Raw genomic sequence first — 25,141 nt, forward strand, 5'->3', positions numbered from 1 at the left:
TCAGCCCTTCAACGTTCGCCATCACACCACCAAACTTAGCGACATCAATGGGCGCCATGAGCTCGATGTTCCTTGACTGTGCTTCAAATCTCTTGCCCACGGCTTTACCCCTGAAACTGTCATTGTTTATGCGAATCTACAATGTTTGCGCCTTTCTTCGCTTTCGATACTCACTCGTCGATTGTTCTCGACTTGCCTCGACATCCCATAGCTTCGCCATGGAGCCATCGTGAATGATGAGTCCTCCGGCGCTGTGTCTTCCATCAGCTGTTCAATCGCAGGAGCACGGGCATCAACCACCGCCAGCCGTAATGGCACTGTATTCAAGCTCATTCGAGACATTTCGGTACCCAACAGCAATTGGGCAGCCATTGCAGATGCTCCTCAAAGCTACGACCGCCGAGTGAGGCTTTGTTGCCGCGCCAGATATCACGAGAGAAGCAATAGTTCCTCCGGTCGGTACTACCTCAGAAGCAGGCTTTGGTTCCCGGACCGGCTGACTGTGTATTAGCAAAGTGCAAGATGCCATCACCTGAGCTCAGAAGTCTCAAACCGTACCCCGATCCAAGCGCCCGACACCCCAGACTCCACGAATGATACCGATGTATCTGATCCAAGCCCGACACCTCGACCGGTCGCTGAGGTTTCCCAGCCCGCGAATACGCAGGCGCCCGAGAGCGATGACATCGATGCCGGCCCAGTCGAAGCCACGTCGGACCTCTGTTATGATACCAGTTCCGAGTCTGCGCGGCCGCCCGTGAAGACAACTGCCTCCCAGCCTGTTACAGACCCTAGAACTGACGCTGAGCAACCCCAGGCCGGCGAGATAAAGAACAGATCTGGCAAACCCCTTGATAGCCGCGAAAACCAAGGGCATACTGTGAGCGTTTCTCAGTTACCTGACAACGCTTCACCCCCTTCTTGACCACTACCGTTGAGGCTGAACGTGTCACAGGCGCTCGGGACGTTATCGTTCCGTGTGTAAATGAGCAAGATTCTGCTTAAAAGTCTCTCCGTGGTGATACAATCGCCGCGCATGATTATGGGAATGCCGTCGTTTTCTCTACGGTTGGTTGGCTTTTGTTGCCATGGTGGTGGCTTCATTTATCTCCTTCTCCTGACTGGAGACTCAAATGCTGGTGAGAAAGTCAATGACGACGATGGTGGTGATCTGTCAGCCAAAACGGAAGTTATGCATACTGTAAGCCAGCCTCGAGCCAAGCCACCGCGACAAGCGACGGTTGCAGACTCAGTGCTCAACGTCAGCCCGAATGCACCAGGACGTTTTCGTAAATGGACTCCGATGAATGCCAGATCTTTTAGTCAAGCGCTTTCCCCAGGGAGAAAACAACGCTGAATGCCTTGTCAGATCTCAGATTGAAGGCTGTCTGTCTTACCCTGGTCAGTTGCGCCACGTAGAAACAGGTCACTGTAACCTTTGCCATCTCCCCGAACTCAGATCTAATCTGAGATACAAACGTTCCTGCAGATGATGAGATGTTTATTTCTGCTTTAATTTCGCAGAGGCTGGTGATGACACAAACTAGCCGTTTGAGGTAGAGCGTAATATTGAGTGTTTTGGCCTTGACCTTGGTACTAGCTGGGAGAGACTGTCGCCGAGCACCGTATGGGTCAGATCTTTCTCAAGACATTGCCCAGGATCTAGATTACAAATATTGTGACGAGTAATACTGCCGTTATTGAATTGGCTATTGTTGGAGGTAAAGCCAACGCTACCTCCTCTCTCTTTGACGCTGTGCTACCCATCTCAAACGCTAAGTACCCCTATCACGATCACTCGAACCTCGTCCAGCGTAATCACAAATGGTGCCACGACAACCGATGCTGCAGTCATCACTGAAAATGTCCGTAAGTAGCCTTTGGTGAACCGCGAGCTAACAGCCTTTACGCGCAGTATCCAACCGTGATCGATGTTGGCGCTCCTGACCTTATCAACAACCAATACAGGACTTGGAATGACCAAGCCTCCCCAATTATTTCCGATACCCCAGTCGCTCATCCCACGGATCTGACACACGCGAAAACAATCAGCGATGGCACTGTCCAAGTTTACCCAGCGTGCGCGCGAATGAATGTCTGTCTGTGCCATTGAAGATCCCGCTACGAGGTGATTCGGCGACACTTCACCTCCACGCAGATTCCTGCACAAATCGATATTAGAAATAGCGATAGAGATCAGTGTCGCAGGGCTTCGATTGAAACAAGGCTTGGGAGAGGGGTAATCGCGCCACGAATGAATCTGACGCGGGCATTGCTTCTGGGGGTTACACAATTGAGTTGGCAAACAAGTCAGACTCGATGAATGCATTAATCGGTGAAGCTGACTGCATTGTCAAGTCTGAATATGGTGACGTAAAGGATTGATGTGAAGGGCGGTAGCATCAATGAGGCGTGCGTAGAAGTGATCAAGCGCTGCTGCTGGACATGTCACCTGAATGAGTTGCTGACAGCGGACTCGCTAGCTGCGAAAGTGCAAGTAACACGACAGTGTCTGCGTCTGAGGGCATTTTCACTTGGTAGACCCGCGCAGAGGTACAATGGGCTGCTGCATCAACTGTGATTACAAGGACTAGCTAGAACTAGGTACATGGACACTAAACCTGTGCCGTAAAAACTGAGGGGAGAGATTCTGTCCCGTAAGGAGGGTGTTTCGCGATACAATTCCACCAAAACTTCATGCTTCGAGGCCTATCACCATCTACCTGCCCCAGTTTCTCTCATCCCATACCTAAGAAGAAAGGGGAAACTCGCAATCGGGATAGTTCATTTAATTGTGGAAGAGGTTGGCAGCATCCGAAAGGGTCAGCTCGGCTGCTTTCACTGGTCCTATGATGCCTGTCTTCTTCATAGCGTCCTGAAATACCTCGGGGTCAAGGTCTTCATAGGAATCAATCCAAACTTGGATACTTGGGAAGATTTGGACAGCATTAAAGTTCTTTCTAAGTCCGTTAAAAACAAGGGGTTGCTCATCCGGGTCAACTCTTTCTCGTTTATTAAAGTCATCCAGCGGGTTCCGATCATATATTAACTATACAGGATACTTAGCCATAATAGTATTAATAATAAGGATATAGTCAGTACTAAGGAAGATCTTGCTTATCTTTATACTCAATTTCTTTTATAACTGCTTGACAGGTAATACAAAAGAAGGAAAAGGTTAGCCGGAAGCTGATAGTACGATGCCCGTTGGAGTTTCGAAGATGGGATAAGTCCGGGGCGATTTACCGATCTAAAGTGAAACTAGTAAAGGATAGGGATCCAAGTCCTTAAATATGGCCTGGGATAAAGAGTTATATTAAGAGACCTCCTTTATAAATAGTACTCTAATATATAGTATAATAGTAAAGGTATTTATATTACTATTAGTAATAAGATTAAATTAGCCTTAAAGGTAAAAGGTTAGGTTTAATTAGTAATTAGTTATAGTAAAGGGGTCTAAGAAGTTAACTATAGTAAGCTGCTTAAGCTATTCCTTTAGTGAAAGACGTTAGGATTTTTTGTCCCCTATGGATGCTTTGTCTAAGAACTTTGTTAGACTCTTGTCTTTGTTTGTTTTGATCTCGAGGTTCCGCATAAAAACGCTTGGAGGTACTGGATAGATGCGATTAGCTTTACGGCACTTGAGAAAGTTTGCCAAGAGGGGTCTCCTACCGGCAAAAGGATCACCGAGAGCATTTTTAATCTCCGCAAATCTCTCGTCGGAAAGTGGTGGAGTAGCCATCTTCTTTGCCTGGTTTCGATATTAGGCTTTGGGTGATTTCAGGAGTATTCTCTGAGATTTTCCTGACAACAACTCAGTTGAGGAGGAGAGAATGACCGGGTGGTATGTACCAGTGGGGGAACATACGTTTGGAGGCGGGATGATGGAAGACGTACGTGGGAGGCAGGGGAGAGTGATTGCCACTGCCTGTCAACGAGATGAGATCGGGGCGGGGAGTGATACGGTGTGATAGATAAGGTATGGTGTGATGGATATTACTTCAACTGGTCATCGACCTGTCGCAGATGAGACCATGAGAGACCATAAATGAGAAGCTGATGACACGAAGAACCTCACTTTGCTTCCACAAAGATTTTGACCCGGAGATCGATGTAAATGGTGGGTTTAAACCGCCTAAGATCCGTGCAACTAGGATGAAGTTGTGAGGCCGCCCAGATGTGATGTCCAGGAAGGTGGAGGGATTCGTGGCGCTGAGAAAAGTCGAGGGCGAGATTCAGGTTTTCACTGTGACACAAAGATACCCCGCCCTCGCTTCGCAAAAGTTCCGATACTGAACGTAAGCCCTGCAAGTCGTGCAAGTGGAGGGGAGTGCGGGCTGGGGCGCTAAGCAGAACGACAAACAGTGCATCAGTGTTCACCCCGGAAGTAATAAAATGGGAAAACATTTAACTATATAATCTTTGACAATTTAATTCCCGTGAGTGAGAATCTTCAAGAAACATCATATCCCCATTTCTCAGCCAGGACCGAGCAAAACTAGACCGCGAAACCCCGCCACAACAAACCGTCACAGAGTGTGCTACTGCATCCATGCTCTTGCACAGTGATGACACCGGGGAGCGTCGTGTGCAAAAGCTGAAAGCTGCCGAGCCGGCTGAAAACGTGCCAATAATACGCTATATCATCCCCCTATTCTGACCGCTCTCTTCTGTACCCAGAAACAGAAATGTAGAAGACATCTACTCGCTGAGAATCTTTTCAGCCGCCGAAAGGGCAAGCCACTTCGCCTGGATTGGTCCTGTGATGTTTGTTGCCCGCATATCCTTCAGCATATGAGCGAAGTTGAGATTTCCGTAGTTCGTAAGCCACGATTGGAGACTTGGAATAACCATCATAGCATCAAAGTTCTTTCCAAGTTCCTTGAAGACCAGGGGCTGCTTGTCAGGGTTGACCACTTGTCGGTCACCCATCTCATCGTACGGGTTTTGGTCATAGATCAGCCAGACAGGATGGTTAATCTTGGTGGCGTCAATGACGAGGGAATAGCCAGTGTCCTCGTAGTCGTCATCGTCCTCGTAGTCGTCATAGTCCTCTTCCTTAGACTTCTTCTGTAGCTGTCCGATAGGCATGACTAGAGAAGGAAGTGATCGACCGGAAGCTGTGACTGTGTCGGTCTTGGAAGGCTCCGGATCAGGGGGAGAAGGGGAAACCTCAACCTTCTGCAGAGAGATCAAGGCAGGGTGGATATGATAGTCGCCAGTCTCAATGTCTGCGGAGGGCGTTAGTGGTGGGAGCGTCGCTTCCAGCGTAAACAGAGCATCAGGATCTGTTTCGACTGCAAAGGTATCCTCGCCATCGGTGCCGAGATCAAATCGACGCACGCTATAGAGTGTCAAGCCAAAGTGATGTTTACCAATAGCAGCGACATCTCTAAAGTCCATTGTAGTAAGCTGCTTGAGCCATTCCTCTGCTGAGACACGGGGCCATTGTCTGCCCAACTTGCATGCCTTCTTCAGATACTGATCCACGAGTTCTTCACTGCCAGTTTCATGTTTCAACTTCGCGAGGTACTCGGCTGGAGACACTGGGGTAATAGGGTCAGCTGAATGCAGTTCAGAAAGTGTACTTGGGAAGGAGGGCTTACTCTTGAGAGAATCACCAACTGCTTTCTTAATCTCCGCAACGCGTTCCATGGAAAGCTCAGTGGCGACCATCTTGCGACCTGGTTGGATGTGTTTCTGGCTAGAGGGCTTGGGTAACTGCGATAGTATTGTCTGGTATGCTGATGATGGAAAGGTGGGTGTATGGAAGTTGGTGAGTTTGTGGAATGGGGAGACTTTGGACCACGCCCTCAATTTATTGGGCTTGGGGGCGGTTTGCCGGTGTCACAGTGCGTGTTTGGTCGGTGAATCAACAGTGGCAGTCGGTCAAGCTGCGCGCTACTTGTTTCGGTGCCAGTGGCACAAAATCTGGTATCGGTATGGAGGGTAGCGATTTCGTTGCACTGTCAGTTACCTGGGTCTTACCCCTCTTTTTGTTTCCAACAGCTTCCCTCATGCTGGTGTTTGCTTTAGCGGGGAGAAATGAAAAACCGCATGGTGGTGTATGGATGTTCACTTGTTCAACGAGTGCAGTCTTGTGGACAAAGTGAAATGCGATGGGGATTAGCTGAGAACACATTCATAGGTGCTCAAAGTTTGTCAAAGAGAACACGTTGAGATCAATTTATCCCTAACTATGGAAATGCGACAAAAGCCGACAACCACACAATTCCCAAGGCGGCATCAAGATCTCCTTGTCCCCATAACTCTCTGGTGGCCTGTAGTGAAGACTTGATCACTGAAGAACAGTCTATTTGTTCTTGTCAGCAGTGGTATCTTTGTTCCAGAGTACACTGGCATCCCCGGCAGTAACCTCCCTAGCCTTGATCTTTCCAGTCAACCCTGTCTTTCGAAAGGAGTCCCGAATCTGAGTGACACTGAGGTTCTCATAGGACTCGAACCAATCTTGGATGCTTGGCAACACTTGGGCAGCATCAAAATTCCTCTCTGTCCCATCGAAAACCAACTCAACTGTGTCGGGATGGATGTCCTTGTTGTTGTCTTTTCCGTCGCCTCCTTTTTTGTCTTCCTTGTCGTCTTCCTCCTCCTCCTCGAACATATCTTTAGCATTCCGATCAAAAATCAGCCAAACAGGATGTGCAGATGCGACAGCATCGACAACAAGGACGTAGTTGGTGTCATCTAAATCCATAATGCCGCTTTCTGTTATATATCCTTTGAGAAAATGTCCAATGGGCATTACCAGAGAAGGAAGTGGTTGACCGATTTCTGATGATTTGGCACTCTCGCCGGGCTCAGAAACGGAAAGATTTTCAGGATCATCCACAAACTCGAGAGAGAGTAGACCTGGATGAACATCGGAGTCCTTCAGGGCAGGCGTATCGTCCACGGTCATAGCTCCAGGATATGGCGAAACAGCAAAGGCGTCTTTGCCATTAGTGCAGAGAATGATATTCCCTACATTATACTCAGCCAAGTCGAATTGAAGGTTGATAATGGAGTTAGGGTCTCTGAAGTCGACTGTAGTGAGGTTCTCGAGCCATTTCTTTGGTGTCTGGTGTTGGGTTGTAAGTTTCTTGACAGGATCTTTCTCCAGGTACTGAAGCAGGGTCATGGGTTGGCCGTGTTCTGGTCTCATCGTTACTCTCAGTTGAGTCAGATAGAGAGAAGGGAACGCTGAGACTACCAAATTAGCAAATTTTGCTTACGGCAGAGCAGCGAGAGGAAACTCACAATCAGGAAGCTGTTCAACAACGCTTCCAATATCCTCAGGACGTTCTTCGGGAGTCTTTTTGTCATCCATCGCGAATAGGTTGTACCAGAAGGACTTCTAAGATTTTGGTGAAAGTAATGCTTGCCTGCCCAAGATGTCGTTGATGAGATGATGAGAGAGGCAAGCTGGGTGTTGGAAAGTTGGGCGGGTAATCATTTGACCAGGCAGAATTGGCCAGGCATCGACTTTCGATCTGTGCTAGAACTCAGAAATGGCTCTCATTGGCTAGAACGAGTAGTGCAGGACGAGTTCACTTAGCCCCCCAAGTAGCTGGATGAATCACGATCACATCAGCCTCGATCGGCGATGTAGCAAAGCCTGCAAGCCTGGGATGGTGGGGTGGTCCAAAACAAACATTCTTTTCGAAGCCATGACCGGGCCGGCTTGGAGTGGTTCGTGCGTTAGACAAGGAAGCGGTGTGATATGACGAGTACGGCCTCAATTCATTATGACCTGTTCTGAACGGAGCCACAAATAGGGGTGTGGTGGCACAAGGGATCTCCTCCCTCTTTACATTGTTCCGAATGACGCACTGACTAATAAAGAGACATGGAGGTCGAGGGGTGTTAGAGAGAATCGCAAGGTTTGGGTTTGTTGGGTGTGGATTGAGCCAAGATGTACCTGGAGATACAAGAGTTCCGTATCACGCGTGACAGCGTTCTGAATGACCAATGCGAGGCCAAGAAGGACGAGTTAGGACGGTATTCAAGTACTGGGGAATCTAATCGAAATCCGAGGGGTGTTTCCTGTAATTATTTACCAGGTCAACGTCCTCAGCCTTTCTGTACCATCCAGACTCCAAATTAGCCATTCAAACTTCCACCACGTCCTAATTCCTCTCTTCTTTTCACCTTGACAATCTGCGCAGACATGCCGGTTTTCCGCGAAGGATCAAGGCCAACTTTTGAGACCTCATTGGACTCCTGGTGGTCTGCGGACGAAGACGTGACACAGAAGTCGGTGTTTACATGTCGACAAGGGGCCACGGCCCTTACCTTGATGATGTATGATTTGGAAGCCCAGCTTAACCTTTACACCAATATTGACGTCCCAACAATTGATGATGCTTGCGACCTAATCACCATCGCCTCGTTCCTCTACTACGGGCCGTTATACGGCATTCTAACGGCTCTGGGGCGGAAGACAGAGACCAAGAGATATAATAAAATGTTCAATGGGTACGCGGACGCGATGATGGATCTGGTTGAAGCTATTGGGGAGGCTCAGAAAGCACTAAACATTTTTCGACGGGCTCATCATTTGAAGCCGCTGGAGAGTCTGGAGAGTCTGGAAAGTCTTCTTGTATCAAGAAGTCAGAAAATGGTCCATATTACACCAATCGCTCCAATTGAGCTACTTATGAGGATTGTAGCGGCCCGTCAGAGATGGGATAGCCTTGGTGAGTTTGAAGCGCACCCATGATGAGAAGCACACATGACTAATAAGATATAATACCAGAGCATCTCTGCGAAGAATACCGCAGTCTCAAGATAGCCAAGTCTCGAGGTGTCAGGGATGGCCTGCCTAGAACCACCTTCCTCTGTATAGGTATCTCACCAAACGGTGATCCTGTATACAGCATTTCCGCTTCAGCAGATTATTGGAGTGGCTTCAAGAAGCTCCATGAATTTGTCTTGAAACTACGCCATAGGCGTCGCAACGACATCACCAAGGCTGTGAAGGGAGGTAGTAAGGATGTCAAATGCATCAAAAAATGGAGTGATGTTGTTCAGCGACGGTTTGAGAGCATCCCAGAGAAAAATGAGAAGATTAAAGAGCTCGCAAGTCTTATTGAAAACCCGCCGGGTTATTTCTCTCATCTGCACGACGTCGCGACACCCTTTGAGTGCCCATCTTTCCAGCCCAAGGCTCGGTGTATGCGCTGTCAGGTACTCTTTAGATATGAAGTCCCCGACAACGTCAAGGAAAAAGAGAGAAATGCGTCTCAAATATACCTTGGCTTTACCTGCGCAGAGACCTACGCTCACTTCTATTGCCGAGCTTTGGAGGGCCGGGGTCACGCCAAGTTCACCAGACATTGAAGATGAAAATGTCAGCAAATATCTAATGGAAACCTTGACTGTCAAGAAATTTGGGCTATCAGTCTCTCTTTTAATGTTAGTTAGTTATACTACGTATTTTATCTTCTTTGCTCCCATTACAGAAAGATCAAAGGCAACAGCTGTCCAGTTACTGAGGCACTCATTCAAGAAAGTTCTTCTGAGGTACCTGCGTGCTAATACCGGAAGTGAACACACGTGCATCACTTCAGGCTGCACGACCCTCGCTTCAAGTGGCAATGAGGAGGCTTCCGTAGTATATACATGTCTCTGACAGGATGACGGTCAAAACACGATGTGCCTGTAGAATATAGGCGCTATATCGCCTGTGAAAGAACCCCACCGCAAAGCAGCATCAATATCCATTGCAAATAGATCACAGTGACTTCGTTGAACTAACTTACTGACTATATCGTCCATATTTGCTAACTATGGGATAACTGCTCGCTGGGGCTTAAGCCTCTTTTGACCTTTTAACCGTGTCACACAACTGATGTACACTTTACAACACGATGCAAAATTACTGGCACCATATTCGATCCATTACTCTCAGGGGTCTCGACATCTGGACTTGCGGCTTGTACCTGTTCAGGCTCGGGAGCGCTCCAAAAGACAGCCACCAGTTCGAGTCTGAGTCAGCAACACCTGTTTCGATACGAAGCTATACGTTCCTGATACGAGCCGCCCCGTTTGACTTTTTGCTTGAATGTCCCCATCGCAAAGGTGCCTGGATGCGTAAGATACAAGCAAGAAGCTCGGCGAAACAACCTTCTTGTCGTGATACCAAGTGCGGGCGAGGTCTAGCGCTTGTTTGCTGTAAATGTTGCGACAGACAAGCTTTATTCGCGCCTGCATGATGCACTTGTATTGGCACAGCGTATATTCCGCGGGTACTCGACCACTACAAGAATGATTCAGCAAGTCTATGAGTCCTCACTCTCACACAACTACAAGAACAATCTTCGGTTCAAGGTTCCTGCCTTCAGCCCACTTGAGCTTCTACTCAGAGTCGTAACGACTCGTGAACAATGAGACGACCACGGCATGCATTCTTTCACGCAAACATAACCACCAATGCACTGACCAAAGATATTACAGAGGCCCTCTTCCAAGCAGACCCGAAGATTAAAGTAAAGAGTGCCATTTTCCCTGCGAATTGCATTCCCAAAGCTGGTTTTGCGTGTCTAGGCATGAAAACAAGTGCAAGTCCGATATTCGTCTGGGCTTTTTTTTTTTTTTTAGCAGACTATTGGAAAATCTTTGGCGAGATGAACAACTTCGCAAAGGAGCTTCGTGACAGCCGCCGTCACAATTTTGTCAAAGTACAACTGCGCCAAATTGTCAGATCGAGCAACATCCTTTATGACCAGTACTCGCAACAGCCTTTGCTTCTGTTTAGCCTCATCGTAACCCCCCTGGATCTTTTGATCACGAAGATGAGCTCGCCTCACCCTCCTACTGTCACAATTTTAAGCCCGGGGACCGATACACTCGCTGTCAAGCACTGTTCAGATATGCAGTAATCCAGGTTGTTCGGAGTCTGGAGGCGGATGAGAATTGTAAAACAGATGGGAGGGAACCATGGACGAAGTGGAGCTGCGCGAAGGCTTTTGCACACTTCTTTTGTCAGCAGCTGAACCAGGATGAACCAGGATGGACTGCATTAAGCAGACACGTCCGGCAAGTATTGAAGGGAATGTGAAATATATTGTCGTCCTCTGCTACTCTCTGTTACTCTATCTGTCCTTCTCTTTCTCTCTGTGTGTCTCTCCTTATCCTTTTATCTCTCCCCTTTGCTTACATTTACTTGCTCGAATATCTTTTTCCATCCCTGAAAGTCAGGTTTCTGGCCGTGAGTTCTGCTGTTATCCCAGTCTGTTGAAAAGAATCCCGCAATTGTATAAAATCGAGGGTGCCATAGGATTGGATCTAGTCTTGGACACTCAGCAACACTTGGGCTTGGGCCGCGTCAAAATTCTATTCTATCCCGCTCAATACAAGCTGGACTGTCTCTGGCTTGACGTAGGTCTGCCCTTCTCCGATGCTTCTAACTTTCCGGTCGAAAACTAGCCAGAGAGGGTGCGCATCCGCGACGGCATCGATGACGAGGACATAGTCAGTATCACCTGAGTATGAGATGCCAGCCTTGTCCTTGCACCAGTTCTGTAACCGCCCGATCGGAAGCACGACAGAAGGAAGGGGGAAACCAGCCGCTGATTGTTTGGGTGTCTCGTTGACGCGATAATCAGCAAGGATATCGGTCTGACTGCCACCCTCGAGACACAACAGACCCGGATGATCGCTGGCAAGATACGAAGAGAAAATCGCCTCTTCTTCCTTAGGCGGTATATCATCCACAGTCAGAGCTCCAGGAAATGGTGACACAGTAAAGTCAGATTCACCGTTGGTAACTAGATCAAAGTCTGCGACGTTGTTGATGACTAGGTCCGAGCGAAGGTTGTTTATAGTAGAAGGGTCTGCAAAGTCGACTGTGGTGAGCCTCTGAAGCCATTCCTTTGGTGTCTCACGCGGTGATACAATGTTCACCTTGCTGGTTCCTTCCCTGGGTCCTTTCGTCAGCAACTCCAGGAGGGCGGAATGGCGGGCTGAAATTAGAATATTAGGGAATGGGACTTATTGTAGAATATGGAGTGAAGTTTACCAACCTCCACAGGATCATCATCAAAAGGTTCATGGCGTGGAGTGAAAAACTCAGAGTACGGATTAGGGTCTTCGACAGGAACTTCAATATCCTCAGCACCTTCACCGGAAATCTTGTTGGTATCCATGAGAATGTCCCAGTTCACGATTAACGCAACAATGGATTGTCAGTTGTTCATGAGTGGCGGAAGAAGGAGACGATCTTGACCTTGGAGGGTAGGAAGGGCCATAGATCAGTCTGGCTGGATCGGCGACGCAGCGCGGGCATGGGACAGTGGCCGAAACAAAAGTTCCTGGCAGAAAGGTTCGCCGGGCCGCTGATAAGTGATACGGGAAGCATGCAGTTGAGAAGGAGAGGATTGAGAGGTAAAGAGTACGTAGGCACTGCATTGTCTTCTTTCCGAGCTAGCCCCGAGTAGGGCCAGAAATGGGCACGTAGTTACACGAAGCGATCGCCTTGCTTTCTACGTAAAGTCGCTGTAGAAGCTGAACTGTGTGGCGTTCCGGTGAGGGCAGCTCCCTGCCCCACTAATATTCCCTGAACATTACTTACTGTGATTTGACGATTCTGCTGCGCTTGATAACCACATCACCTATAGTCAAGACTAGGCTCACTCTTTTGTGCTTGTTTGTACAGTTGTGCGCACGCAGAAGCTTCCGCAAAGATTTCTTTCCTTTGTTATTAACAGCGGGCTTAGGCCATGTCGTTTGTTATCGGTATATTCTGCTTCCCCGAATCCCAATGCGATTGGCACCTTTCGTGTCACGACTATTTCGTATCCGTCAGTTGGTATACAGAACTTAGCGTACAGCGTCCGTGTTCCACGATGTCCCGTGTGACAGAGGATGCTGAACAACAAGTTCGCCTCCAGAACACCAGCCAAACGAACATCGAAGTTGTCGGAGGATGACAAAAGAAACAAGATGAAGCAACTGGACACTAGGAATCATTGTTCGCCGCCAACTTGTTGATCAGCGAGGCACGCCGTATCAACTCGGACAGCAACATCCCAACTGTAGTCGACGTCGATCGAGCCCAGAACCAGGACGATCTATCCAGCTTGCGTCAATTCGAGTGCCGCTTTCGATAGCCTTGGATAGAAGAAACTCTTCATCAAGAGACCGCTTGTTGGCTGAAATGCGCTATCACCATCTAGAATACCCATTGGCGCCGACTTCCCCTCAAATATACGGACCGTGGTTCCTACCCGAAGGAAGACAGACATGAGAAGGAGGCTCATAAGGATGAGAGACTCCTCCTGATGTGTGAACATGACGTTGAGTCTCCATATTACGGGGCCTCCGCATTTCATCTGTGACTCTACTACAACATGCCACGGAGACCTTTATACGCAAGCAAATTGAGTTCATATGCACTCAAGCTATACTTGCTCTGCTTGGCACCGTCCGCTTGAACACCGCCAAGAACCCCAAAGATGGCTTTTGCCGATGATTTGCTCACCAAACAACGGTCATTGACGATAAGCTTTACATCGATGGCGGATGGGCCAACTTTGATGACTTCCAGCAAACTCACGAGAATTATTTACTCCAGTACGTCGACCCAGAGGTTTGCAGACAAGCTATTTTGGTCACTGACTCTACTAAGTTCTGTCCGATGATTTAAGCTCTCAGCCACAAGTCTCAACTGCGAATAACACATCTAGCTCACAACTTAGACTCTACTCTAGATACCTGGCTCACATACCACGATCTCAACAACCTCGTCGAACGCGGCGGTGATCTTTGGTCAAACCTAAATATCAACCTAAGCAAGAACGACAGGTACAGCGACCCATCCTCTTCTCGTTGCTCCTCTTCCAGATATGCTGACCCCGATACAACAGTATTCCGAACGTACACGGCGGAGCCTTCCGGAGCGAAAGCGTCAACAAGCGATTCCACCTCTACGGCGGCGAATAGAACCACAGTTTCTCACAAGAGCCCTGCAGTCTCATCGGCTATGACATCCTCGACAAATGGGACGACTTTGGGCCCGAAATAACCCCCCACCAAAGGTCGCCTCCTACGGCGCTAGTGTCGGTGTCTAGGAGACCAGCAGGGGCTTCTACCTCGGATGATGGATAAGCAACACCTCCATGAGTGGATGATGTGAATGGAGTTTTATTAGCTGCCCATAGTTATCTAGGGCTCTCACCCTGCATAATTTGATCTGACCCAATTCCTTGATGAGCGGATGGACCGATGACCGAACCATGAGCTTCAATTTCTACACGTACTCCTACGACTAGGCAAAGTTCACGCAGGCGGCTAGTCTCATCGAACCGCCTAGAGCTCAAGGTGTTATGGTCTGGATACCTGCCGGTGACTCTCCCGGCCTCCTTGTGTACCTTGGAGGTATTTTTGACCCTTATGGGAACAACACTGAGGCTCCTCAGGCATTTGACGAAGTGTTCGTCTTTGATGCCAAGCGAAACTCTTGGTCAAACCAGAAGACGACTGGTGAGATATCACAGAACAGGCGTCAGTTCTGTGTCGATGTGGCGTGGGTGCAAGACAATCCTTCCTTCAGCATGTAAGTCAAACAAATTTGTTTTCTCCGTCACCAGGATCATGTGCTCACATCGTCAAAGATACCTCTGGGGAGGATTGAGCGTGCAAACACCCGTTATCAAAGCAACCTTGTTCAACGCCACCTACATCCTGACCCTCCAATCGTTCATCTGGGTGAAGGCATACCCTGGCCATCGCGGAAATGCTACCCTCCCACCAGAGTACGATCACTACAGCGCACCATGCAACAAGTCCAACACATGTCGCAACTCTTTGTCATCGGAGGCTACCTACACCGACACAAACGCTTGCGATCCAGTGTATGACGCTTGGTCAGGTCAATGCACAATTTGTGGATTGGAACGAACAAAAAGGCGGGCAACAACGAAACGTACTGGGCTATCTATAATCCCAACATCACTAATAAAGTCGAGCTAGTCGATGCGTACAACATCACAGGTGGAAACAAGAAAGGGGCTGTGGAGCTGGTGGCCACCAGGGATAGATTCCATGAGGTAACAAGCCGCTCCAAGGCTTGCTGGGACGTAGGCCCGGAATAGCAGAGCGTCCTCCAACACGATTGATCCCATCCACGACAGGTACATGTCGCCGAAGCCAACAGAGGCACACAGCACTGATTCGAAGCTGTCTATTAGTGTCACCGTTAGCATTGCCATCGGCGGTGCTGTAGGGCTAGCGGTTTCTCTGCTCATATGTTTCTAGATCGGCAAGAAAATCAACCGCCGTCGTGAAGAGAAACACCAGTCTTCAATGATATAAACTCAATACTAGGGCAATTGAGGAAACTTGATACATCCTCCCAGCACAGTCAGTCCGCTCACATCGACAGGATATTAGGGCCATGTATCTGAGCCCGTGAGCCCGCACCACATAGGTCCTCACCAATCCATCTCCATTTCACAAGAACCTCCTACGGAGCTTCCTGCATAATAGCACGGAAATGGATATGGCCTGAGCGAGCTTCCGCAATATGGAGTTGGTAAGAAGACCCCTGTTTCGGCTGGAGTGTCTTCTCCGAGTTGGTCTCCTGGTCCTCCTTCAAGCTATACATCAGGGAGACACAAACAGTGATGTTTTCAGAGGTAGCTTTACTATACTTGGTAACTTTCCCAGAGGCTCGCAATAATTTTTATGTCGATAGGTAAATAATCGAAGGTTGAATCATCGATAACAGTCATCCCAATGAATTTTATAACCTTTTGATTGATTCATAAACTCAATATCGCCCTGACCTTCTGAAAGCCCCAAATCTTCTACCCCTGAAACACCAATTTTATCTTATATAGCTAGAGGCATACATCTAGTTTAGCCAATACCTATCAAAAGGTTCCCTCATTAACGTGAGAGATACTGTTACAAAGCACCGATCCTCGCGGTGCTGAATCTGTTTGAAAGCGCAAAGGGCTAGAGACCGAAAGAAAAGAATGCAGCTGGACAAGAGTTGCATTTAATCCTACTATTGTAAGATAGAACGCCGCGGTGAAGATTTATCTGGTGCTACTAAGTTGACTGGCTCTTGGGAATGGAGATCAGAGTGCGAACAAACCTTGCAGTTGACCAAGGGCCTGCCGACTTCAATTGCCAACCCCCCATCTAGCACTGGGGTTGGCCTTAACGACTCCATGAGCTCGTAGTGGCTTGAAAGCTTATTCTTAATGCTAATGAAAGGGCTGTCTAGAGTTCAGCCGCTATTATTGCATTGAACAGAAAACCTTGGAGATGTCTTTCCAGTCTCGGATATTGTTCGTGTGTGGAGTAGGTCACGTTCAGCGACCCGAACAAGTGTAACAGAACTCGGGAAGCCCTTTTGAATACGAATGCTTCTTGCATAACGAACTAAAAGATGTTCCATAAAGGGAGCAGCCCTTGAAGAGGAGGTGGCGTTCCACTTACTGAAGTTGCTCTCTCGCTAAGGTCTGACTCGTAGGAACACATCAGCTGCCACCTAAAGCGAAAAACTACTAGGTAACCTGAGCCCTGAGGCACTGACATTGCGCGCAAGGGACCACTGTCAGCTGGATTTGACCCCACCATGATCAAGCACTTGCTGCATGTTGCTGAGGTATCCACTGTCTCGACTCCCTATTGCCTCTCTCCAGCCCCAATCACCTATTCTCTACTCTTCACCTTGCAACCATCCGCATTTTCCTGCCATCTCCGCCACCACCAGTTCTCATTCCATACCTCATTTTGCCCTGCCGATAACGTGCCTCGCAGCTTCTGGGCAGCTTGGCTCAACATTTGATTCAGCCACTGAGCCGTCTGGTATTCTCCAAGGCCCAGGGCTCAGGCAAATCAGGATCTTGAAAACGCCTGAGCATCACCGAGTCTTATCAACAACAGGTACGAGACTTTGCGAGGACTGTTGGACGTGTAGAGATCAAAGCTAACGATTAATATCTTGGCATGCTGTAGCCTTTGCACATGCACCACAGATATCGACAACCATACCTGTACCACGTCAATATCGAAAAAAATGGCCTCGCAAGAAATCGGACCCGACAGCCTCGGCCCCCAGGGTCAGGGGCTCGCTGAAACTCATAGCACTGCCGACTATCCGATCGTGCATCCTGAAACCCATTTCGACATCGCATCCTTTGATCCCAATCACAATGGGTGTCTGCCAAAAGAGCTTCGTATAATTCATAGTTTTGATAGCCTATCATTTTCGCGGCACAAAATCTCCCAAACTTGCCGCCAACTACCTGTCATTTGCCAGCGAGGCTGACTTCATCTCTTATACCAATAGTGTCCTACCAGGTATCGTGGGGCCTGCCATCGATGTGTTTGTATCAGACAACTTTACGGAAAAGATTCGAGAGTACGATGGCAGTTCTTTTGCTTGTGGGCCAAATGATGGCAATAAAGAACTGAACGAGCATCTTTCAAAGCTTGACGAGTTGGTATTCTATGGTAAAGCATCCTATAGCAAAAGTGCACTTTGCGCAGGAGACATTTTGACTTTTTACCTGCTTTACCGAAAGGGGCGCGATTGGTTCGATACTTTTGCTACTCTCATCACCGAACCGAAACTGCTTCCATCCGTGCGAGCAGGCTTCTATGAAGATCGGAAGGAAGTATTTATCCTTGCTTCTGCTTTGCAAATTCTTCTATTTGCCCCCGTAGAATGGCATCAGGGTGCAAGATATAAGCGTACGGACTCTTATCCTCGTCGGTTCCCGCTTGGATACCCCGAGCCAGGTCCGGATGATGTGACGGTCTGTGGGAAGTATAGTCTCGACGATCTGTACCGAGCAGTTGTTTTCATGTTTTTCCTTATCCAACAGCGGTCTGGAGAAGGCGAAGACCCTGATGTCACCCAAACCTCTGAGGTATGGTTAGGGTACACGACAGTCCGTTGCCATCATCCCTGGTATGAATCTACCAACCATTCAGCGGTAGAAGCCTTTCCATTTCAGAAGCTCCCTCGAGAAATACAACTCCTTATCATCGAAGTTGCAACTTCACCCAAGGTCACACCGACAGTCGAATGGGAGGTGAGACAGTGGCGAGTGTTCAGAAACATCCACTGTACATCCGAAGACTCACTTCTAGCTCTCAAATTGACGTCTCGGGGTATGTATCACTTGGTAAAGACTACGAATTCAGTTGAAGCTATTCGCTACCGGTATAGCTCTTGCCCAAGCATACCTGTTCTTTTCCACATCAACTTAAAAGCCGACATACTGCGAATATTCCACATTGATCAGGAACTTCCCATCTTTAAGGATAAGAACGGCTTTTGTGCGCCGCTCCCTGTGCGCAGACTGCAGTTATTCGAGGCCAATTTTCATTACTTCAATCCTCAGGGAACCCTTGAGAGCTTCTGTAACTCAAGCGTTTCCTGCTCTCCAGGTTTGATGCTCGACAAACTCCCGAAGCTGGAGGAGTATTCTTTGATAATTCCAGCCGCAAAGCAGAGCTGGACGATGGATGGACTTCCGCAAATTAGACCTCAAGATAACAACGAAAATCCAGCCCATGTTGGCACCAAGTGGCAGTTCAACTTTTACCGCTACCACAGACTTGGCGAACTACACAACGAAGTACCAGAGGGATGCTTGATGGGTGTTCCGCCCAACTTTTGTGACGACAGCCACCTCGATGGTACTGACCCTTCCGACCGGCCTGGGAGCATCCCGTATATCGGAAAGTATGGATATGAGCGAAGCCACGGCATAGTTGGCGGGCTCTGGGCTGGATTCAAATACTTTCAAGAAAGTAAGGAAGCCTACTTTGCGCCCCTCTCGTGGACCGAGGTTGAGCCCCTAGTTATGGGTAACTATGGAGAGAATGGGACTAGAGCCCTTTTTCACAACCATACCCCGCAGTTTGTATCCAAGGTCTGGGTTGTCCGACAGGGTACGGACGCTCCTAAAGGGTGGATCAAGGTACGAGCGGTAGATGAATCAGATCCCGCCTGGAGACACCAACTATTGAAGACATGGAACGCTGTGCGCTATACGTTGGAAGAGATTCAGAACTCGGGTTCGCGTGGCCCTTACACCCTCTGTCAGAGATAGATAATGTGCCGGAAGTTTAGGCACGGGTTGCGGAAACAAGGTCTTTCATTCCCTACATTCCGTTTCGAATGAGATGGCTGTCTAAAGAGATAATTGAGTGGGAATCTGGCTGTCACGCCATTCACAAGTAGCTTGGGGGTTTGATAGTTGATATGTCCAGATCATATTCAGTTGAAGGACTGGACAGTGCATAGTTTATTGTATGTATGAACATGAAAAGGAAAAAGAGATTGGTGTTCTTCCTCTCTTAGTCGAGCTTTGTAACTCAATACATAATCATGGCGAAAACAGGTGATGTTCAAGTATGTCAAAGACCATTTCAACTCATATGAAGTTGGATGTAGCTCAGAAACATACAAAAGTCGGTTCTTTGCACGCCAATTACAGAATTGATATTACTTCTGACTACCTGTGCTGCCAAGGTGAAGATGTAGGAAACTTGTGCAGGCCAGCAAGTACTCTCTCTGCGTTTGTTCCTAAGCCCGTTGTACGATGTCATGTACTGACTATACGACCAGAACATCACCGCCCCTAGTACCAACTTATAATAAGTTTGTGAGGTCGTTTCATACGTAGCAAATCTCTCCGTCGGCCTCTTCCGCCTTGGACCATGTTGGTGATGACGATTGGGCATCATCCGGGTCAGTCCCAGAGAAACTGTAGTCGATGGGACTGTCTTCCAGTGCCGCTTGATGCTCGTCGACAAACGCGCTTGGGACCCTCCGACTGGGTAGAGGCTATGGCAATCCTGGGAGACAGATTGCGGCATGTGAACCACTTTCACGCCCGCGATAAGCACTGGCAGAGACTAATAGATGTGCCAGAAGATTTCCACGGTGAATGAGAGGCCGTAGTGGTCGTAAATCCGATGCTACCTGGTCTCAGCGTCATTAGGGCTCTGAGTCTCTGACACTGAGAGTCGAGGGGCCGGGGCGTCGGTTGGAAGAGCAGTAGCCACTGTTCCATTGCTTATAATAAACAATCGTAGCGCACGGCCCTAAGCAACCCTCTGTGCTTTTCATTCACCGAGATTCCTCAGCTCTCCCGGTCTTTTCTCCACACCTAATCTCTCCCTCCTCATCCTCAACCTCATCTCCTACCACTCGCCTCTCCGACCACGCGCACATCGCATACCATCTGTGGTCTTCCACCCTCTCGGTGACCCATACCGCAGTTAATCAACACTCCGACAGAACCCCAAAGTCGTCTCGCCTGCCGAACCACTTGATCCTACTCAGTCAACCAGTTCCCTGTCTTACCATAACCCGTACCTTTTTCACTCAAGATCACGACTCAACCACCGAGTCATATCGTATCTCTCACGCTCTTAAAGGCACTTTCCATCTATATCTACCTTGAAAAACATCTCAATATCCTGGGCTCTTGTCACTCGCATTAGGTACGACCCCGTAACGAAGTCGGCACTGGTGGTCCCAAGCTAACCGTTAAGCGTTCAGTGCCCTTACTCGGAAGCTGCTCGCCCAGCACATCCTATCCACATTCTTGACGCGGAACATCGACAGGATGGATACAGAGATAGCGGAATATGGCAGCATTGCCCGCCAGAACCGGGACCTTGCGAAGTGGCATCGCAATGCCGACTACTCTATCGTGCACCCTCCAAGCAACAAGATACCATGGACTGGGACAGGACGCGTACCAGCAGGCCTGCGGGTGTTGGAAACTCGAACCGAAAAGTCCAAGAAAAGAATATCTGTGACGTGTGCTGCCAAATATTTGTCTTTCGCAAGCGAGGCAGACTTCCTCTCGTATGTGCAAGTTGTTGTACCAGATATCGTTGGACCAGCCAATTATGTCTTAAACGGATATGGCGCGAGCTACAGGGATAGTATCGACGCGTATTCTAATACCCCATACGCCTTGCATCCTAATACACAGAACCAAGATCTCATTGACCATATTCAGAGTCAAGTTCTGGGTGATGTCATTCAGCAGTCACAAACATACTGGGGTACAAGCAGTTCTAACGACAAGCCGAATTATCTGCTTAGGTTCTTTCGTGAGAACGCTGCCGTGCGCGAATGGCTCTCGACTTTGGCTACACTTCTTACCGAACCGAAGCTGATCCCGACGTATGTCCCGATCAGTCCTGGAACTGTATCCGATTTTGACGACGAATTTTGCGAAGAGTTATTTATACTTGCTCATGCTGTGCAAATCATGCTCTTTGCTCCAGTCTATTGGCGTGCGGATGGATCCTACAAGTCAACTGGTCGATATGCCCGCCGCTTCCCACTCAAGTTTCCCTCGCCAAACTCGGATGATGAGAAAGCGTTTGGTGAGTACACTCTCGATGATTTGTATCGGGCTCTGATTCTACAAGAATTTCTTTTCAGTCAGACATATGACGAAATGGAGGAGCGCCGATACAAGAATCTTCTCCGTACAATTCCTCCTCAAGCTGATGGTCAGTGGTTGGGATATTCCGTGGGCCGGTCTGAGCCCCCTTGGGTTAAAGATAGCAAAGTTCCAGAAGCTGACCGCTCTTTCATTATGAGACTCCCAAGAGAACTACAATTCCGGATTGTTGAGCTTGCGAGCTCCCCTCAAGTCACACCAACCCTTTTAAATCGACCCATACCACGGCGAAGGTATTCAAGAGTGCAGTCGACATGGGAGGATTCCATGCTGGCACTCAAGTTGTCATCACGAATGACGTATAAGTTGGCAATCGCGGAGCAGAACGTCGAGGGAGTTGTCGGTCAGCAAGTTGCATTTCGCATGAACCTGGACATTGACACGCTGCGGGTCTTCGACATGAATCTTCCAGATTTTATCACCACCAATGGTCCAGCTACTCTTCCCGTACGAAAACTACTCTCGATTTCGAAGGTAATCCCCAAGAGCTGTGCCACTGACAGAGATCCTATGTGGCCATTAGAAGACCCTGTCGGCGAAGCATTAGACCTTGAGAAGCTCCCAAAGCTCGACGAGTTCTCTGTCATATTCCCCAGCGTAGCTGAGAGTTGGATGATAGAGGATCTTCCACGCGTCAGACCTCAGACTGACGTATCAGGTGCTGCTCATACTGGTATCAAATGGCAATTCAACACCGGTCTGTACCCAGTACCCCAAAAAGAAGGACAATTCCATGACAGTCACTTCAACGGCTCAGAGAAACCATCCATGCATCCGAATGATCCTATTCTCGACGAAGCCATACCATACGTGGGTAAATGGGGATACGAGCGCAGTCCGGGGGCTATTGGGGGCTATTGGGCCAGCTTCCAGTACTTTGAAGAGACCAGGGACGTATATTTTGCCCCTCTTTCATGGAAGGAAGTCGAACCCCTTGTCAAGGGACCCTTTGGAGAGAATGGCCGCGAAGCCCTTTACGAAGACCATACGCCGAGGTTTGTGGCAAAGCTCCGAGTCATCCGACAGGGAACCACTCCCCCAACTGGATGGATCAAAGTGGAACAAGTACACCCGGAGCACCCTAGCTGGAAACACCAATTGTTGAACACATGGAAGAGTGTGTGGTACACTTTGACTGGACGTAGGTCTCTTGACTATTTGGATGATCTATCTGAGCCTTGCCACTACTATCTCCGTCAGACATGAGAGAATTATGCTCAAAGGGAGGGTGGGATCTTATGAAGTATGAGATGCCTAATCCTAAAAACCCTAGGTTGTATGGACTGTTTGTGATCGATTTCATTGGGAGGCTTGGGCTGCATGAGGGCCCAGGGCTTTCACTCCCGGGATAGATGCTTGCGTTGCCTTGGTATGAGTATTTTACCTGTCTAAAAACCCTAGAAAATTAAATAAAAAAAGAGTATTATTATTCTATCAGCTCCTTGCGAATGCTGTTAAATTATCACGAAATACTGTCGTAGTGCTCAGGTAGGGGAGGCTAACATGGCTGAAGACGTGTCAAAGTCAAGATCACTCTGTAGGAACATGGAAAAGAAAGATTAAATCGTGGAGTATCAATTCATGTTATATGATAAATCCATATCAGAAGATCATCAGCTAGCACCTTTCCATCCGCTGGCGAGGTTCTTGTAATCTTTAGTCAATATTTCCGATGTCAAGGTTCGGTAGAAACCCACAAAAGGCACTATTTGGAGGCGGCTGCTCATCCGCTTAGCAAAGGCCAGCCTTTGTAGGCTCACAAGCGCCGTTGCCCTTATCACAACCATTGTAGCCCTGGCATTGGACCTTGGGATAGCAGTTGTTAGAGTAAGTTGCCTGTAATACTTAGCCACGCGTCAAGTTCTTGATGAATATTCGTACCTTGTCTCCCAGGTTGGTGTTGATGCCCATCAACTCCCCGCCGTTAACAGCAGTAGTACCCTCCATATGCACTGACCGTCGGCAGTTACCCTTGCAGTTACCGCAAGACCTGTAAACTTTGCCGTAATCATTGGCGTAGAAGTTGATGATGTTCACATGGCCACAGCCGTTATGCTGGATGATCTTATCGGCAGCTTTATAGGCACCACCGCCGATAATATTGGCTGTGCCGCCGCCCTTGATTGAGATGGCATCCTCACAGACATCCTCAAACCACACAAATTCCAGGGTACAGGATCCAAGGCAGTACACGCCCTCACGCTGATTGGCGCCAATAATTACGTTTCTAAGCTTCGCCCCATCTTCAAGGACAAAAACCGTGTCCTTCTCACCTGAATGATGTAGTTAGCGATGGCCGAGGCGCTACTGATGCTATCGTCACTTACCTCCTTCAGCCTGGCCTGTGCACTTCACCCCACGATCATACTTGACCCAGCCAGCGTCAAAAGTCTGGCCCTTCTTGATGTACTGGGGAGAACCGAGAGATTTGGTTCCCGTATGCTTCGGAAGACCCCCAGTATAGCCCTTACAGGCTAGAACTGACGGCAGGGTTGTAAGAAGAGCAATTACGCTGGGGAAATGCATGATGAGTGTTATTGAGGCTAGCCTTTTGTTACCAATAGTGAGTTAATGTGAATGAAGTATAGCACGGGCCTTTATACTTTTCATTTGTCTCTCAAAGTGCTGTGTCAATGTGCCCAGATGCCATGATGCCAAGTGTAAGTGCATGGATGTAATGCCCAGCGTTGCAAGCGGGGGTACTATCCAAGTGGTATCCAAGAGATCAGAGCCATTATTTCCTCCAGTCATATCGAATGTCCATGAACAAGGGGGCTGTTGCCAAGAACAGAGTGTGGCAGCATCAAGCGGCCATTGGTGGAAGTCATTCCTTGCTGGAAGTCGTTTCTCAAGCTTGTCTTTATGCTTGAAAAGGCTCCGAGGCTCCGGGAGCTCTGGCTTCTCTATTAGGCAGGTGTCTGTAGTCGAGTGCTACATAAGGGCTTTGTGGTGCAAACATAGGTGACGGATGAGGACACGAGAAACAGGTGTCATCCCATTCAAAGGTTCCTATTCGGCAAGCAGATTTTGGCTGAAGAAGACAGGCGCACTTGCGGCAGATATCGTCTCTTATAGAGACTATAAGTCCACGTACGCTTATGAGGCCCTTTATGTAAGTGGCCAGGTTAATACCTTCTCTCCCAAGACCCTTGGATCCCATGAGCTGCTTTGCGATGATGCTTCAATTCTGAAGTCACATCCGAACAGAACAGCTATTATAACTCCTCTAGCCAACAAGAGCGGAGATCATTAGGCGCTGGAATCGTCTTGATATCAAAAAGGACCTAAATGTACAAGCATTCACCGTCAGTTGAACATGAACAAGAGGTAGTTAGTGTGGAACAGTGGCAGGTAGCCTTGTGGCAAAGCAATTTCATTGGAATTCATCTTCCGCACCAATGGAGCTGGTTTCCTCCATCACACTTGCAAACGGGTTACCTCGATCACTTTCTTTAGGCATCGCTTCGACACATTTGCTTCCAGGTCATCAAGTTCAAGTTCAGACCACGGATACCCAAATTAGGAATTCGTTGTCTTGATGTGGAGCGGCATGTCCATCCAGTCTTCGAAAAGGTGTTGAAGAGAGTACGTACGCTTGATGCTTCACAGAAACTAGAAATGTTATGATCTGATGATCAGACTGCGATAACCGAGCGACAGACTTCAAGAAATCACTTGTCTTGATG

General features: G+C 48.4%; 9 protein-coding genes across 9 annotated transcripts; 5 read left to right on the forward strand and 4 right to left on the reverse strand.

Moving 5' to 3' along the window:
- Positions 1-141: 141 nt before the first annotated feature.
- FSUBG_8353 (uncharacterized protein) lies at positions 142-925 on the forward strand (the record flags this gene model as incomplete). Its single annotated transcript, XM_036686753.1, has 3 exons — positions 142-229; positions 282-403; positions 512-925. 3 exons carry the CDS (start codon positions 142-144, stop codon positions 923-925), a joined length of 624 nt encoding a protein of 207 aa, XP_036536100.1.
- Positions 926-4,701: 3,776 nt separating this feature from the next.
- FSUBG_8354 (uncharacterized protein) lies at positions 4,702-5,676 on the reverse strand (the record flags this gene model as incomplete). The annotated part of the gene is made up of 1 exon (XM_036686754.1): positions 4,702-5,676. One exon carries the CDS (start codon positions 5,674-5,676, stop codon positions 4,702-4,704), a length of 975 nt encoding a protein of 324 aa, XP_036536101.1.
- A 637-nt stretch (positions 5,677-6,313) lies between these two features.
- FSUBG_8355 (uncharacterized protein) lies at positions 6,314-7,327 on the reverse strand (the record flags this gene model as incomplete). The annotated part of the gene is made up of 2 exons (XM_036686755.1): positions 6,314-7,206; positions 7,258-7,327. 2 exons carry the CDS (start codon positions 7,325-7,327, stop codon positions 6,314-6,316), a joined length of 963 nt encoding a protein of 320 aa, XP_036536102.1.
- Positions 7,328-8,167: 840 nt separating this feature from the next.
- FSUBG_8356 (uncharacterized protein) lies at positions 8,168-9,339 on the forward strand (the record flags this gene model as incomplete). Its single annotated transcript, XM_036686756.1, has 2 exons — positions 8,168-8,696; positions 8,756-9,339. The coding sequence occupies 2 exons, from the start codon at positions 8,168-8,170 to the stop codon at positions 9,337-9,339; spliced, it is 1,113 nt and encodes a 370-aa protein (XP_036536103.1).
- A 1,995-nt stretch (positions 9,340-11,334) lies between these two features.
- On the reverse strand, positions 11,335-12,146 carry FSUBG_8357 (uncharacterized protein; the record flags this gene model as incomplete). The annotated part of the gene is made up of 2 exons (XM_036686757.1): positions 11,335-11,963; positions 12,020-12,146. 2 exons carry the CDS (start codon positions 12,144-12,146, stop codon positions 11,335-11,337), a joined length of 756 nt encoding a protein of 251 aa, XP_036536104.1.
- A 1,368-nt stretch (positions 12,147-13,514) lies between these two features.
- On the forward strand, positions 13,515-15,092 carry FSUBG_8358 (uncharacterized protein; the record flags this gene model as incomplete). Its single annotated transcript, XM_036686758.1, has 5 exons — positions 13,515-13,572; positions 13,710-13,864; positions 14,271-14,554; positions 14,613-14,850; positions 14,907-15,092. 5 exons carry the CDS (start codon positions 13,515-13,517, stop codon positions 15,090-15,092), a joined length of 921 nt encoding a protein of 306 aa, XP_036536105.1.
- A 1,937-nt stretch (positions 15,093-17,029) lies between these two features.
- On the forward strand, positions 17,030-19,076 carry FSUBG_8359 (uncharacterized protein; the record flags this gene model as incomplete). Its single annotated transcript, XM_036686759.1, has 3 exons — positions 17,030-17,171; positions 17,212-18,050; positions 18,264-19,076. 3 exons carry the CDS (start codon positions 17,030-17,032, stop codon positions 19,074-19,076), a joined length of 1,794 nt encoding a protein of 597 aa, XP_036536106.1.
- A 1,524-nt stretch (positions 19,077-20,600) lies between these two features.
- Positions 20,601-22,661, forward strand: FSUBG_8360 (uncharacterized protein; the record flags this gene model as incomplete). Its single annotated transcript, XM_036686761.1, has 1 exon — positions 20,601-22,661. One exon carries the CDS (start codon positions 20,601-20,603, stop codon positions 22,659-22,661), a length of 2,061 nt encoding a protein of 686 aa, XP_036536107.1.
- Positions 22,662-23,186: 525 nt separating this feature from the next.
- Positions 23,187-23,981, reverse strand: FSUBG_8361 (pectate lyase; the record flags this gene model as incomplete). The annotated part of the gene is made up of 3 exons (XM_036686762.1): positions 23,187-23,291; positions 23,337-23,728; positions 23,783-23,981. The coding sequence occupies 3 exons, from the start codon at positions 23,979-23,981 to the stop codon at positions 23,187-23,189; spliced, it is 696 nt and encodes a 231-aa protein (XP_036536108.1).
- Positions 23,982-25,141: the final 1,160 nt, after the last annotated feature.

Source organism: Fusarium subglutinans (assembly GCF_013396075.1).
Source record: "Fusarium subglutinans strain NRRL 66333 chromosome Unknown NRRL66333_c0000114, whole genome shotgun sequence".
Classification (NCBI taxonomy): Eukaryota; Fungi; Ascomycota; class Sordariomycetes; order Hypocreales; family Nectriaceae; genus Fusarium; species Fusarium subglutinans.